The 17,365-nt window shown below is 33.9% G+C and overlaps 1 protein-coding gene across 2 annotated transcripts in view; it reads left to right on the forward strand.

The window, feature by feature from the left end:
* The window catches only part of TrissinR (Trissin receptor), a 92,670-nt gene that overhangs the window by 48,716 nt on the left and 26,589 nt on the right, over positions 1–17,365 (forward strand). For both annotated transcript variants that reach the window (XM_076136178.1, XM_076136179.1), the window contains exons 3-5: positions 6,801–6,945; positions 8,471–8,630; positions 9,637–9,834. In XM_076136178.1, the coding sequence (XP_075992293.1) occupies positions 6,801–6,945; positions 8,471–8,630; positions 9,637–9,834 (503 nt within the window). The remainder of the gene's footprint in view (positions 1–6,800; positions 6,946–8,470; positions 8,631–9,636; positions 9,835–17,365) is intronic.

Consider the following 17,365-nt stretch of genomic DNA (forward strand, 5'->3'; position numbering starts at 1 on the left):
TTATAAGGTATGAACCTGACTCTCTGTAATATATTAACGCCAAAGATACATGAAGCAGAGTTACACCTGCAACGATCGGTACATATTTATTTATTCTGGAAAGTAGTTTTTCATGAGGATTACATTTGCATAACCTTTAGAAAAAGTTATGAAGACTGTGTTTACTTCTACAAATAGCATGATCCGACCTCTGATAATGCGCAGACTACCTAACGTATTTAAAAGAAACTATCGAGGCAGAAATAACTCGAATTTACTCTGAAATATACCTGAAAATTCGCGGTAACAAAGATAGCGAACTTAGTTTGGTTGTCCCTTGAGATCAAACCTAACCCTCTTAGAATTTTTAGAACTACAGGATTTGTTCTAACACACAAAGCTTTAAAAGGCTTTATTTTGAATCTGATTGTTTAAGTTTCTATTGTTGTAAACGTACTATAAAATATTTTCTTTTTTTTTATACGCGCATTGATGGTAAGCTTAACTTTGACTTAAAAATAAACAAAATCCCAATTTATATATAAATTATTATTTCTGACGTTCTGTTGCCTTCTATCAAAGTTTAAGAGGTGTCGTTTCACAATATCTTCTAAATTAACTTATGAGTTATTCTTAATGAACGCATTACCGCTGTCAACTCCTGAATTTTCAAACAAGTCAGAATTTCCACTTCAATGAAATACGCGGATTCTACGTATTCCCATATCCCTTTAGAACATTATATTTCAGTTACGTGTAATAAAAGTAATTAAAACTTTGTTAAATATTTACATAATTGCTCGACATATACGAGTATAATGATACGAGGTAGGCTATGTGCCGTTTTGATCCATAATTTTAACTGTACCCACTTAATTAAAACTACTTTCATTGTGCAATTTTGTTATTAAATAATAAAGCTGTCTGCTCATTTAAGGTTAAGATTGATTATATTTTAATATTTAATCTAGAAATGTATCTCTTATTAAGGTATTTTTGCCAGCCGGTGTATCTGGACGGCTACTATTTCTTATTTCTTATACCAGTTTACTCGTTATATTCGCGTTTTGAAAGTACGTGCTCAGAAAACGGTCTGGAAAAAGTGGTACAGATGGCGGCTGCCATGCTGCTACGTATATCTCAGAGGAAATCCTCTGAAATACTTGCTAGTTGAGAAAAGGTAGCGTAAACGTTTACGTCCAAGCCAATAAGTTACTTGCAAGTTAACCAAGTTGCTGCCGCGTTAGAAGGAAAGAAGATTGATTTATTTAAAATTTACTATCAAATGTCAAAACGTTGACTTATGGCACTTAAATTACAAGAGTAGCTTATTATTACAGCAAAACTTAAAAGTAGCAACTGCAAGTTTTGAACTACTTGGCGTAACGTAATTTTTTAATACTAAATAGCTGTAGCGCGATGCTCTGTAGTCAGACTATCGAGTATCAAGAATTTGACATTTAAATGTACTAACAAATAGTTCCTACAGCGTTGGCTAGAGGCGCTTTTCAGATTTTCATACAAAATTTCTCCATAGCTAGCCGGTTGTCGATAGTCGATAATAATACGAAATCGCTTCTCTGGTTTCTATCTTTAAATAGTTTTCTGTTTAAATGCGTAGCAATAGTACCAAACCATTTCGTCTTCAGTCCGCCACAGACTGAGAGTAATTGATTTGAATATCTAAGTCCAGAGAGCGTCAATTGAAACACCTAATGATACAATTCCGAAAGCATGCATGTTAAATGCAGCAATAAAACACTTGAAGCTTTAAAGCTTGCTTCAAATCCTATTATGATTTGACCGCATCAACCAATTAGGTCATTATAATGTATAGCGCTCATCGCGAGCGATCATTTAACCGGATAATGACTAGAATACCCCATAATTGAACTACAGGCAATGATGCAAATGAAGCAAACAATAATTAATTTTGCTCGTAACTGTTTACAAAATCTTTTGATGTGATAATATTAAGTTGGATTCTAAGGACGATTAATATTAGGTTTTATTACAATCTTCAGCCACGTAGCAATAAAATTGAGGCATCTGTGGCAGTCTTTTCAATCCAATAAGGCGATCGACACATTATCCGCATTGCAACAATACGTTGGGTAGTCTTACAGTAATGTGATTCGAATCTCGCTCTTTATTGCAGTGTTCGATGATTCTCTTCTGTCGCCTCTTTATGTCGTCTGTAGTTCAATCAAAATCAATTGTAAGTTTAAAACCGAACGCTTGTGGGACCTATTTAGGTTCTTACTTGTCTTCAGATTACCTTATCTATTCCAATATATCTAATTTTGAGTGCAGAATTTTGTTTTGCAGTCGTTGATTCTGGGAAGCTATTTGTTTTTCTATCAAAGCAAGTACACGATGTTAGGCAGCGGTCCGTTATAATTCACACTGCCGTTTCATTTTACCTGGAAAAACGGGCAAAAAGAAATAGCCGCACACTCTGGTTACGAGTGCCATTGTTTTTGGCATTTCAGCAAAACTCGTGTCTTACAAAAGATGATGTAACAATTATAATTATCTTGATACATTTTACTCAATTTCTAAGTAAACCATTATTTGAAAGTTTAGTATAGCTACGTAGAATTGTCGAGGGACCAAAAGCTTTCTAAATTACGCCAAACTCTGGTAGGTTCGACAATAAAACCAGAAAACTTTAATTCAATGTTAATAACATCAAGTAACACAAAACAGTAAACGTTTTAAATATAAAATATACGTATAAAAGTTTGAACGTCAAAGCGATCCGTCGCGTCAGTGAATTAACGTTATTACCAGCTCTACAGGACTACGTCCAATTGGGACTTTATTGATTTATGGATGTCATCAATTACGGATTAAGTATTAGTCAATTTACTGAATGTACCTACTGATTCAAATCGGTTTTCGTGATAGCTGCTTATTTATTCGTTACGTAAAACGTAAATGCAAACACGAAACCTCAAACAAAAATAAACATTGCTCGCAAGGATTTAACCCATTCACTGGAAAGGGTAACCGATTGAATGGGGATTTAAATTGTGTTTGAAACATGCATACGTAGCTCTATAATCTTATTTTTCCCCTCTTCGTTATTGCTATCTATAAACGGCTACTAAACCACATATTTGTAGCGTGACTAGCATAAAAGTACCTACAACGATAGATTGTAATATCGCGTAAACGTAAACTAGCGGCAATGTGTTCCGCGATTCAATTAAAATTTCGCGAAATAAACGGTACACTATTTTTGCGTTCTTGTAAACATGTTTATTGGTTCCAACGTCCTTAGTTTTAAATTCCGTAGCTATTTTCTGCAAAGGTAACAAACCTGTTTTAAAAAACTAACTTGTTTTGAATAAATAAAGAGTGTAATGCACGTGTTATGGAATATCGTATGCACATTGCCAGCGAAATTTAAGCGATTAGGGGTGCAGGATGATTGATAGCCTATCACGATGAATTTGTTTGTTGAATAAGTAGATAATGTTATTTTTGACAAGTTACGTATTTTATTGGAATGTTTAAAGTAAGTATACGAGAACACAGTAAATAAAGAAAGGATCATAATGTGAATTCGAGGCAGAGTAACTAGTTTAATCGCTTACATGACTCAGTCCATCTGTCTTAGGCATCTTAAATGTACGCATTCTCGTCCGTATTAATGTACAGTTTAAATTACTGATTGAATGCGCGAAATTATTAAACCAATAAGAAAGTCATGCACACATGGCGGAACAAGGAAGTCTTGCGTGATATTTTTATAACGAGCACACAAAATCTTGAGCGAATTTATTACTGCTCATGTCTAGTACATTGTGTTTCGCTATTATGAAGTGGCAAAATCTTACTCTATACTTATATGGTGCGGAAAAATGTAACACGGTGTCAAAAGCATACTTTCATAGGGCAAATTCGAGGCATTTTGCTAGAGATACGACGCTACTTTTATAGTTTACCGTTTGCGGAAATCTTCAGGAGAAGATAGGGATTTTATAGAGAAATATATTTCTAGGATAAACGTGTTCCCTGTATCTTCAAAAACACGTTGAATACGTTTGCCAGTATTAGGAAAGAGTTGTATATATGCGATACGAATGTAAATGGAGAAATGAAAACAAAGAAATGTTCAAAATACATTGAAATATCAGGTCGGCAGTATAGCACCAATAGAAGTGCTCGTATTATGCAAGGCTCGAATGCAATATGTGGTCGGGGTGGTTGGTTTCCGACTATGATGCACCTAGCAATAAAATGATGGTCTTGAGATAGCAGCATCGCATGAGCACCGGCGTTTTCTTGGAACTACGCCAACAAGTACTATTAAGTAGCCAATTTCCTTCAGTTGACTTTTAAACCTCTCAACTGTATTTTTATCTCGGATTTGCGTGGAAATATTACAATGTACTTGCTGATTGCAAACATCGAAAATCAAATAGCCTGATAAAGGAGATACTTGTACTATTTTTTATGATGATTTTTTACGTGCTTGCTTAATCGGTTAGTGGCCATTAGTGAGTACTACTAATGAACCTTTTGTTGGAGTCCAATTAGTTTTTGGCTTCTGCTTAACGACTAACGATGCATATAATTTTAATTTTCTCAAAGATTTTCAGCTTCATTGCCTCAAATGCTTTCCATTAGTTAACTCTAGGTTGATGATATTCTAACTTGAATTAACTGTCAGCTCAGTGAACATTTAATGCAGTTATGAACTCCTTGTTATTACAAATGCTTCCATTTAGTAAGTATTTGAATTAATCCACAAGTATTCGAGCTTTGAATTAGGTTACCGTGCTTGTAGCTCGATGTCAGATCTTCTCGGACGTAAATCTTTGTTCAATTTAACCCAACCGTGACGTTTAGTAGTTGCAAGTAACCTGTCTGGTACGAGCTTGCTCATTGCTGTTTGATATATTAAAATATCAGGTACTTTTGTACTAGTTCAGAATTGTTACGGTTATGTTACAGATCAATATTTGTAGACTTTTTTTAGTTGACGGTTTATGTGTCCCACTGCTGGGCAAAGGTCCCCATTATTTCTATCCAAATCTGTCACAAAACAGACAGATTTGTTTGCCTGAAATTAAAAAAGCCGTTTTAAAATTAAGTCCGATTACTATTTTTACACAACCTCCATGTTAAAATTGCCAATATTTATTTAAAGCTCAAAGATAAGAAAGAAGAAATATATTGGTTTTAGTTATAAATAAATTCGTAAGTAAATTGGTATGTAATTCCAGCTACAAATATGCGTGGGTTTGGTCCAGGTGTGCATTAGACCAGACATCCATTATATGTTTCGATAAGTTTCCAAACAAAAACCGATTTACTATTCTAAATATATCACGTTGAGAACTTGTTACAAATACCATTAAGAGAATTAATGATTATTTGGAACTCGTACTTTCAATAGGTATTTTTAAACAGCAAAGGTCCATTGTCCTTGACTGTTCGGCAATAAATTTACTAAAACGAGAGTCGCATGGAATGTCTTACATATTTTTTGTTTAGAGTCAAATATTGTCGGATTTGTACGATTCTCGCAACAAATGCTTGAAACATGCCATTTTGTATTGATGGCTTTGCCCCGAGCGGACTTTCGGATGGGTAAAAGTTTCTGCCTATTTCAATTTATTATGTGGAGAAAAATTGCGACCCTAAACTGACGGTTTAAATTACTAAACTGTATATATGTAACCGTAGATATATATTGAACTTAACTACTTCTAATCTGTTTCATGTGCCATGCCGAAAGTTATACTAACTTAGAAACATTCTGTTGCATTAGGATTATCTTGATCGAATCCTCGTAAACTGCGAATCAGTTTCAAAGGCGTAAGTTTGTAGTTTATAACTATAATAGTAGTTAATAAATACATAAAGCACATAATATTTTATTAATCATCATACTTGTCACTACGGTTCCTACAAAATACTTGTTTGTCGATGAAATCTTTATTTTGAAGAAATAAACGGCTCACAAATTGACAGCCTATAGTCAATAATTCAGAGGAAATGAAATTAATGAATTTACGATATAATACTGAACGTAATATTCTCTTAATGAACTTCATTATAAGATGCCGACGATATTCCTCTTTGAAGCATCTACAATCTCATCTAAAATCTATATAATATAATTTAAGTCACAACAATAGGTAAGTATATTTGTGGCCGTACTTCATTGTTGGTGGTACAAAATGGTGAACATTACGTATTCACCTATTAAATATTTAAACGTGTGAACACAAAAATGTTAATGAGCTTGCAGCTACATGTAATGTGAATTTATTTTAATTGTTTCGCTAACGATCGATTCAAATCCATTGCAAATCTAAACGTTGGACTGTCACATGCAACTGAAAGGCTATTATGTCCTGACATAGCTCTAAACAACCGACTAATGCTTTGTTGTTCACACATTAGCCACAGCGTGCCGCTGTGAAGTCCCTATGAAAACGTAACAGGCTGTTATATTTATCGTGTTCATAAAATCTATTAATATGATAGCATTCACTGAAATTCTTTACTTTATAAAATGCCTTACAATATTATATTTATCGAAATAATCAAAAGTAATCTTTACTAAAGAATAAAGTAACGCTAAACTCTACATACTCATTATGAGCCACGTTTGACACGCGATTTGCCGATCAGAAATATATTTTGTTGCTATAATCGTAACAGCTTTCTTATATTTATTTTTAGTCTAGGGTAAATTGGTACCCTGATTACTAGTTTGAATCTTGTTTAACCATTGAAGAAACTATTTTCTCGCATGAACAGGAAAATGTATCACGAGTAATATGTTTTATTTGTTTTAGGCAACTTGCTTGTTATCCTCGTGGTCACTTTATCAAGACGGCTACGATCCATAACCAACTTCTTTTTGGCGAACCTCGCCGTGGCAGATTTATGCGTCGGCGTGTTTTGTGTCTTCCAGAATTTGACCATCTATCTAATACCGAGGTGAGTGAATCGAAACATCGGGTAAACAAGCGCGTTTACTTTGTGTAAGTATGTGTGTAGATGATGATGTTGAATGAGTTACGACGTCCGATAATATAGCGAAATATTTCCGTTGAAGGGCGTTGCACCTATTTGCGGATATCAGGAGAATATAATCTCTGTTTTTCAGGTATATCTATAGACTTTGAACGATGCATATAGCAAGGTGTATGTCACCAATAAATAAGCATAGTATCTAGATCTAGCTAGACTAGGACACAGCGCATTATGGAAATTTCCGGTCAGTGTGTGTGTATGTGTATACAGTCGCTAATTATGTCTACAATCTATAACTTTACATGCCCCAAATCGTAAGCAAACAAGGGCTAATGTCGAATACACGTTCGTTTAATTAATCCCAAATGAACGTTTTGTTTACGTTCCGTTTGTATAACACGGTGGACTTTATAAAATTTCTGTTGATTCAAACTTTGTAACTCGTTTTGTGAGCGTTCACAAAAAGTTTTCTCCTTTTCACTTTAAGCTTCTTTAGTATCTGTTTCTTCAACCCACTGCATTGAGTTTCATTTATATACAGCAAAAGTAACTCGAGCAAAAAAAACATTAAAATACTTTCAAATAATGTTATTACGAAGATTTCTGTTTTTAATTACATATTCAACAAATGATTAAGATAAATGAGATACAAATGACGTAGTACCAAGAATTATGTTTCTTAATCGTTTAATTAGTTTTCGTGTTATTTCTTAAACAACACTCTGCAGAGTTTTCTTGAGTAAAATTTAGGAGTAAATTCATATAAAGTAAAGTACACCGCTAGTTTTAAAACTAAAATGGCCGCTTGTTGTTGTTTTCAAACCTTTTAATACGATAAAATGTTTTGTATATATTGTATAGTAACAAGTTGTTATGATCGCTTGGCAAAATCTGATTATAACAGTTGAGAAATTGGGACAATCAGTCTTGTTCATAAGTTATTAACGGCTATATATTCTCGAACACAACGTGACGGGTAATCGTAATGAGGTGACCGGCGCACTATGATTGATATCGGCGGACTTGCAACTGTAAGGAAGAAATGTTATATTAACTACTATGTATTGGTTGGTTGGTCCTAGTCAACGTGTATCCCTGTGTACACCTGCCGCCTTTGATGAAATTAATGTTGGGTGTTCATCCATAATCACAAGATCCTAAGTAATCTTTAAGATCACTAAATATTCATACGTAGATAGATCGAAATGTTTCCGCTAGTGTAATAAACTTAGTGTTAATTTGTTTGTTCATAGAAGTTAATCCACGTGTAAGCTTATTGAGATGAAGACTAGATCATGAGATGAGTAACCTCTGAGTTCAGTCATTGAACCACATGTTCTATTAGAAATGCGAAGTTTTACTACTAAATGGTTAATTATCTTGTTGCCAGCCGACATAGAACATTCTCTACATCGTAGCTGTTAATCGAAAAACCACGCCACGAATTCTAGTTAAACATCTTTTTGTTAACATGTTTTCCTCTTTTCAGCTGGGTGTTTGGTGACTTCTTGTGTAAAATGTACCAATTCGTACATTCACTGAGCTACACGGCGTCTATATTCATTCTAGTGGTGATATGCACAGAGAGATACTTCGCTATTATACACCCCATCACTTGCAAACAGATCCTCACTTCAACGAGACTTAGGGTAAGATTCAGTGTGCGCTACCGACGACGGATCGCGGACGCGACGCTAGGGAACCATTTTATTTTCACGGTTTTTCTCAGTTCCGCCATTTGAGCCGTATTTTCCGAAAGTTCATATGACTTGGTGTTACATTATTCAAGTCTGTGTTCACCTCGTGTCGCTGTTCGCCGTTTGTACGCCATTCAATTATAATTTTATTATAACTGTGACTGAATTTTTTTTACAGCAACGTTATTGAATTTTTTTAATAAGAATTCAAAGTTAATAAAGTTGAAACGGGTATTACGAATTTATATACATTTTAGTTTTATTAGGCACTTAACCAACAAGGCACCATATATCATAATAAAGTACACATAGATAACATAACAAATTTAAACAACGCATACAATGACATACGTAGCCATAATTTAGTTCAACAAAAACTGTGTCGAATTAAATTGTCTACTTGAATGCGATATATTGATCTCACTTCGTAGTTCTTACGTACCTAATCTCTGGGGAATAGTTAGATCAGTAATAAAGTTCAGCAAGGGAGGAAACTGATCTACTGCTAAAGCAATTTCTCTCTGTGACACACAGCTCGAGCAATGTCGTTACTTGGTACACAGAGCTTCTACCTAGCTTATTACTTGTACTCCAATGTCGTCGTCCAAAAATAAAAAGAATTCAATGTCGCACACCTTTTTACAAAATCTCTGTAACGGAATTACAATTTTCGATTTCACACCATTCCTCGCCACGACGAAATGAATATTTCAAAAACTTTGTAAAACTCGGTATTGTCAGTCAGGGTGATGTAGTTGCAAAAGTTCATTAAGAAAGTCAAGCTGAACCCGTGTTCTGTGTTAATAAGAGGCCGGTATGGGTTAATTCCCGCAGGCATTTGCTTAACAGACGATTACGCAGCCTATGAATATTTCTGGTTGTGATTTATGAAGCTACATTAGTAGGGAGGTCAGAGTTTTTGTCGTAGAAAACCCACTCACAATAATGTTCGTTACAGTTGGTGATCCTCGGCGTGTGGATCACGAGTGCAGCGTACAGTGCACCTAAATTTATTTGGGTGGAGACAATAACGAACGACCTCGGAGATGGCCACATGGAAACGATTTGCATCCCGCATCGTAGGAAATATAACTCGGAGCTGTTCGACATGGTGAACTTTGGCCTTCTCTACGTGACCCCTTTATGCGTCATGACGGTGAGTGTCAAAATTATGTGCATGTGTTTGAACGTCGGGACGTGTGTAAAAAGTGCTTATCTAAATGTGCCACTCGTCTACGGTTTTTTCCTACTTACGTAACACAAAGTCGAAAGTAGCTGTAATTATTTTAGTGTAAGCGTGAAAATGTATTTTAACTTTAATTTCCCTTGAATTTTATTTAATATAAAGTGTCACAATATTACGCCAACAGTTATGAAATATTATAACCAGAGATACAGGTGGGTAGGGTATATAATGAAGTTATTAATAATTTGAAAGTACTCACGATGATAATGAAAAGTCTAATTTAGAGAAGCGTTATTAGATTTTTATGATTGACATTTTTATTCATTTTAATGAGAGATGGTAATAAGGGCCAGGCTTTTTCTAATTAGCAGAGGATTTGTTATGTAAAAAGTACCTAAATTCAATGCGGGCTTTATTTCTGGGTAACAATATAGTAGCGTAATAAAGCATCTTTGTTAGTCGTCGTGTCCAAAGCGCTTTAAAGCGGCGCATACAGCGTTATGTCATTCTTTTTGCTTTGCAAACTCCACTGAGTTGGGCTACAATCGACGGACGCAATTTGTGCTTGATGTTGATGACAAACGATTACTACGCGCATTCTCTACAAGCGTGCTAACTAATGCGCTTTCATGAATAAGGATTGAAACTACAAAAAGTTATTGTCAGTAGAAAATAAGACCTCATATGCTCTTACTATTATTTTCGCGTATGTTTTTTTTTTATAACTTAACCAAAACCTAAAGTAGAATATATACTAAACTTGTAGTTGTCCCAACAACAGTCAAATAAATTCATATGTAAAGTACATGATAATACGACGAAATAATTTTAGTAGAAGTACATTTATGAGTTTAAAAATTCGCAGTGTACCGTGAGATATTTTATGAAATTTTCTATTCTAGAAGCATCTGTTGAATAGCATGCTGAACAATTTAAGTGCGAGTAGCTAGGTAATTTTATGAGTTTTCTATTCAAGCTGTAGACATGATAAACTGCAGTATCGTGCACAAAGCAATGTGTATTCTGTTAGCGTAAAAGTTTGTTTTCATTTGCTCTAAATGTTATCGTTAAATATTTTGATACGTACAGGATATCCGCGCATCTGAATTTTATAGACCGTGTGGGCTACGACTAGATTAATATGAATGTAAAATGGTGAATAAAGCTTATATATTCTTAACCGTTACGGATTTATGAGGTTTCATCATGCTTTAGATAATGGTAAAGAGTACGTTTTCCTACTAAAAGTGGCTAACTTCATATACTGTGTTAAAATTAGGTTATTTGTGTAACTGGTCTATGTAAAGCAAAAGTAAAATCATATCGTTTATTAATTTGAGGTCAGACACACTTAATATTGTCATAGTTACTAAATTAGTTTATCACTAGTTCAAAATTGTTAGAGTCTATTATTAGAACCTATACAAGTACTACTTGAACATTTTGCGATGAACCAAAGGTTACTTGAAGCTCAGAATGTCTGAGAATCAAAACTTTACAATTTAGACTAGCATGAGTCGCAAACTAAAGTTTAATTTAGTACTTACATTGTACAATGGTTAAACACTAGGCTCTAGACGTCGTCGTTCACTAAATAACGTTCTAGTACTTTCGTAGCTGTTGCCTAGGGTTCAGGATCTTATAGTTCCATAGTAAACCAATTTACGACAAATCCTAGTCTTAGATCTTATCTTTAAACTAGCTGACCCGCGCAACTTCGCTTGCGTCACATAAGAGAGAATGGGTCAAATTTTCCCCATTTTTGTAACATTTTTCGTTGCTACTCCGCTCCTATTGGTCGTAGCGTGATGATATATAGCCTATAGCCTTCCTCGATAAATGGACTATCTAACACTGAAAGAATTTTTCAAATCGGACCAGTAGTTCCTGAGATTAGCGCGTTCAAACAAACAAACAAACAAACAAATAAATATTAAAAGTATAGATAGTAATGATAATGGTTTATTTTTAAGATCTACTTATAATTGTTTAAACAAGTACACCTACAGCTCAACTTGAAGCGCACTTGTAACATGTACTTACATAGTTGCAGCAGAGTGAATCATTGTAGCTTATGTTTGTACCTTATGTAAAGACGTAATCTAGTCATGTCACCAGTATTTACAGGTAGTGTTTCATGCTCCAGAGAACACAATAAGCTGTTAGGTTAGGTTGTAAAACAAAGCCATTACATGAAACGTCTACGTTAGCCCGGGATTAAATGTATGTGCTATCTCGTAATAAATTGTGTCATGTCCCTCTCAAATTGCCTCAGTCAATGTCAATGACGAAAGTTGAATCTTAAACATTTAAAACGCATTTAAAAACATAACTTTGATAAATTTAATTGAAAATGTGTTTCTTATTTGTTGAAATCTAAATTAGCCCTCTAAAATAAACGCGCAACTGGTTATTATAAGAGTATTTGCAATTAATGCGTGATAAAAAAATATCATTATGAATATTATTACAAAGTCAGGTTAATATTAAACGATGCAAATGTAACAGTAGGTGCTCGTACAAACCACACGCAACGTAAAAGTTGAATTGGTTACGCAAAGTTCAGCTTTCGGTTGTGAGAAATAGTTGAATTTATACGAGTTAAATTGTATTTTACTAACCCATATAAACTTTAGTTTCGTAGTCGTTAGTGTGTGTCAAAATGGTGTCAAAATTATTTCTAGGTATTATTCCCAGAAAAGTATCATTTAAATTATGGAGACTGACATAGTATAAGAAATCACCCCCAATCACACGAGAATATGTTTCGAACATATTCACGTCAATTACGATCCACTAGGTTCACACGGTAGCTCCCAGTTGGTACGGAATTTAACCCCTGATATCGTCAGAAAAGTTCCTTCACTAGAAGAAATTACTCGGAAACTTGAAGTACGTGCATTTAGATATAAAAGCTCTTTAAACCAGAAAGCGTAAAATTATATTTTCAGTCCTTCCGCACGGATCGATTTAGTTTTGCACGGAGTCCTTATCTTCCGGAAAAGTTTTGTTAAATGAAATGTGCCATACAAAGTGAACGAATTTAGCAAGTAAAAGATCACGATTATACACGACTAGCTTTTACCCGCGACTTCGTCCGCCACTTGAATTTTCTCATGGGAATGCCTCATTTTTTATTGCGTAAAAAGTAGCCTATGATTCCATACCAAATTTCATGCAAATTGGTTCAGTAGTTTAAGCGTGATTGAGTAACAGACAGACAGACAGAGTTACTTTCACATTTATAATATAAGTATGTAAGTAGGGATTAAAAACACATGGATGAGTCTGATACGAATATAAATTAAAATCGTTTTCAAGATAAATTCACACCCTTTATAAAGTTAAACCCGTTTAGTAAATCCTGGAGCTAACATAAAATTAAATCCTTAAGCTAATATAAAGTTCCTCAACATCCATCCTCTACATAAACAATATACTCACATTGGGGATACAATTACTCCAAAAAATATACGTGAGCAGCTTTGTGTGCAAAAACGTCCAACTTTTTATGAATATTAATGATACCCTCACATGACTCGTTCACACTTTTCTGAAAGAAGTGGAAAGTAACTCCCGAAGATTTCTTTATATTAAAGACTCGTTTTATTTTAACTCTAACTTATACAAAAAAATATAGTCAACATAATTAATTAAAAAGCAATTTTGAAAACCTTATGCAATTGTATATAAAAAAAATAAGACTAGTAGTAAATTCCATTTTATTAAAAATTAAAGCTAGCCAGACAAATAATTACAGAAAAAGACCGAATAATATTAATTATTCTTAGATAGTTTCTTATTTAATGAGTTTTTATGAACGAACTGAATCGTAGGCAATTATTTAATTTTCTTCTTTTATAAGAAAATTCTTACATTGCTAAATAATTGTAAATATTTTATAAATTTCCTTATACCTATATATATATTTACGGTGTATAAAAATGTTATTATTCTGAATTTGTATGCTGGGTGCTTTATATTTACGGAGATTATTCATTTCTTGTTCGTAGTAATGACGAGAGCAAGCCATTGTTTATAAATCAGTTTTGGCTTCCAACGTTTTATAGCTATAAAATATTCTTGTTTCCAAGATAATATCGTATATTTCGGGTTTATTTTTCGCGGCTATAAGTAATATAAAAAGGTATGTGGAAAACATCAAAGTACAAGTATTTTCTTATTAGAATAATATTTACGAGATTATAAATGTCTAAGCGTTCTATGAAGAGAGCAATATCTTATCAATTGAATCTACGTATTTAGGCAGAAAATATTTGATATAAGTAAATTATACGTTAGGTCTTATTTCGTTTGACCAAGTTTAAGGGTAATTTCTATTCGTAATAGGCAGAATGGAAACATTCCAAAAGACCAAAATCCAACTTCATAAATAAAAGAAACGTGCCGAAAACACAAAAAAAACTATCTAATTCTATGAAGCCATCAAATATTCTTAGGCAGAAACTGTGCGCATGGACCACTTCCCGCCTACTCTCTTTTAGAGCCACTATTTACACAATCGACGAAATGGATTCAGTTTCCGAGTGAGGTCCATTTACATCTATCCATAATTTGCACTATTGATACAGATCGCAAACGATTTCACCAAATAGTATGTGGAGAAAACACATTTAGGTAAAGTAAAGTAGTTACCTCTCTTATTGATAGGCCAAAGTTACAAAGTGCTTTATCTACCATCAGTTTCTGCTCACAAGTTTGAAGAAAATTGCGAAAATTTCGCAATTTTCTTAATATTTGTAGGAACGGAAAATAATATACTTTTACATAGAATACGAACTTAAAATGGTGAAATTTTGTTTTATAGCTTTACTGATATCGGACATCGATTCATAAAATTAATATGTAGTACTGAAGCCGTTATAATTTGAGGAGTTGATATAACATTGATTTTTCGTCGCATGTATTTACCTATTTACACAACACACAAAGCAGCGTTCCTTATAAAAATATGTATTGAAAAAGTTTAGTTTAATTAATTGTTATAAAAATGTAACATTTAAATACAGCACTTGTTGTTCTTCACTGTGGAATTGGAACAATTATGAAGCCATTATATAAATTGATAAAATTCCGTCACCGATCTTTTATAATTTCACTCTGACGTATTGTAGCAGAATAGTTTCTAGGTGCTTAGTAGATAGTCAATATTTATGAAAATGTTCCTCATCCGAAGTGTCACACGTCTCTCCCGTCTGGTAGTATATTAAACACAGATTTTATTCAAACCTTTGATTTTAAAACATGTGGTGAACACATTACGCTGACTACGGCATTATTGAAAATATACTTTTTCATATGTAGTTATTTGGCGTTCAAATCTAAGACATTTGGTATGTAAACTAATTTAAATAAAGGAAATATTAAAAGGGAAATGAAAATTGTATGAAATCATACAGTCGAGTTTTAGTGTCGTAGTCAGTCACTAAGCTAACCTAAGCATTATTGTTATAATAAGTTGTGCTCAACAAGACGAATAAAAAGGACCCCACCCCACATGCTTTAATTACTACATAGTACACAAAGCTTGTCAAAAATCGAATCTTGAACTTTTCACTAGGGTACGTTTATAAACATCATTGCCTCTGTATAATTGACTATCATAAGTGTCAGCATTTGACCTAAATGAGTAAATGATTTGATTTTGATATGATTTTAACTTACGGGCACGGTAACTCTTTAAAAATTAAGTCAACGTTTAACGTTGTTAAATTGAGTTACCCTGTGTTATTCGATTTAGCAGCGTATGCACTAAAATGTTTGTAATTGCAATACATTTTATGAATCACTATTATATTATTATTTCTAGTCTAATCTTTCTACTATCGAGGCGCCCTTAGCCAGTTGTGCTCACCGGTCGGTAAACAATCTGTGGGTTAAGTAACTCTTGGCGCGGTCATTCCGTTGCTGGGTGACTGCATAGTGGTATTTGAACTGGGCATTTCCGTGCTTCGGAGAGTACGTAAAAAGTCGGTCCCGATTGTTGTCAATTAAGATAACAATCGTTAAGCCACGTCAAATGCCTTCGGGCGGCTTGAACAACTTTGGCACTAGGTTGACCACTAACCATACGATAAGAAGAAGAAGACTGTCGATTAGACACAGAGTAGACAGATAAGCATATTATTCATGTATGTACTCCAAGTGGTTGTTGTTTTTACGGTTGAACAGTCTCGCTTTACCTCCGACATAATATTCAACTCATATCTACTCTATACAGGAAAATTCTTCACAAAGAAAATTGCGGCAAAACACAGATATTGGAATTTGATCTGTATAATGAGTATTATATTACAAAATGTTTTGTAAGAAGCTCTTGGTACTATAACAAGCAGGATAAGTACATCTACATATTGAATATCTATAAAATATTAACTTTTATTTTAATGAATAGCCTTTGATGTTACCTGTCACGTTATTACGCTTCATTCCAATGTAATATTTTTTATTACAATTTTAGAACAAGTCGAATATAATATATGATAATAAAATATTAAATAAATATGACGGATTGAGCTTACGAGAAAGTAAACTTTTTACTACTAACGTAGCAATTTGTAATCTCTTAAGTGCTTTAGGAAAAAGTGGATTTCCACACTAACCTTATTGAATCGTCAAAAAAGTGTCTGTAATTGCTTCTTTACTTTTTGATTGATACTCGCCTGTCCATCTCAAACAGATTCTCGTAGTAATTGATGACCCTTGGCTTCCTAAAACGCTTCGAACAAGTTCACCGTATAAATATGACAGCCTTGACTTTAGCTTAGCAGTTTATTTCCGTCGTACGTCGAACAGTTTGTGAGCCCGCGGGGTAAATTTAAATGCTGAGATAGCGGGGAAAGTTGAAGCTTCAATTTTGGTCTCGAGACTGCATGATAATAGCTCTACATGTGATATGATGTGCGCTTTACAAATATGGAATGAATTTTACAGGGAAAGGTAGGTTACAAAGCGTTTATTCATTGATATGAGATAGTGTTTAGCAACGAACGCTGCTATGTGATCAAAATTTATAACATTTTAAATTTAATGAGTTTAATATTAGATTATGGTACATATTAGTGCATAAACCTGCGTATAGTTTGCATTTGTTGAGAGACTATGTTGTAAAAGAGTTAAACCCTCGTTCAATATAATTTAAAAAATCTCTGACGTCGATTCATCTCAAATCATGTTTTCGTCTGCCAAATATTGGTTTATCAACCACGATATCTTATTTATCGACTTACCGCCCATGAACTCCGCTCAGTTCATGACAAAATTAATCGGTCAATCTAATAAAAAAGAAAAGATAGGAAAAATAACTAATTCAATAGTAAACATTAATCATATTGGGATACAAAAATGTTCATATTTCTACGAGTCGTGACTTTTATCTTTGTTTATCAACTCTTGATATTATCATCGCTATCGTTTAATTTCTGCTAGTACCAATCGTCCGTCCGTACTTCTATCCGCAGCATAGCTCAGAAACTCCTAT

This window comes from Anticarsia gemmatalis, chromosome 3 (genome assembly GCF_050436995.1).
Source record: "Anticarsia gemmatalis isolate Benzon Research Colony breed Stoneville strain chromosome 3, ilAntGemm2 primary, whole genome shotgun sequence".
Taxonomy (NCBI): Eukaryota; Metazoa; Arthropoda; class Insecta; order Lepidoptera; family Erebidae; genus Anticarsia; species Anticarsia gemmatalis.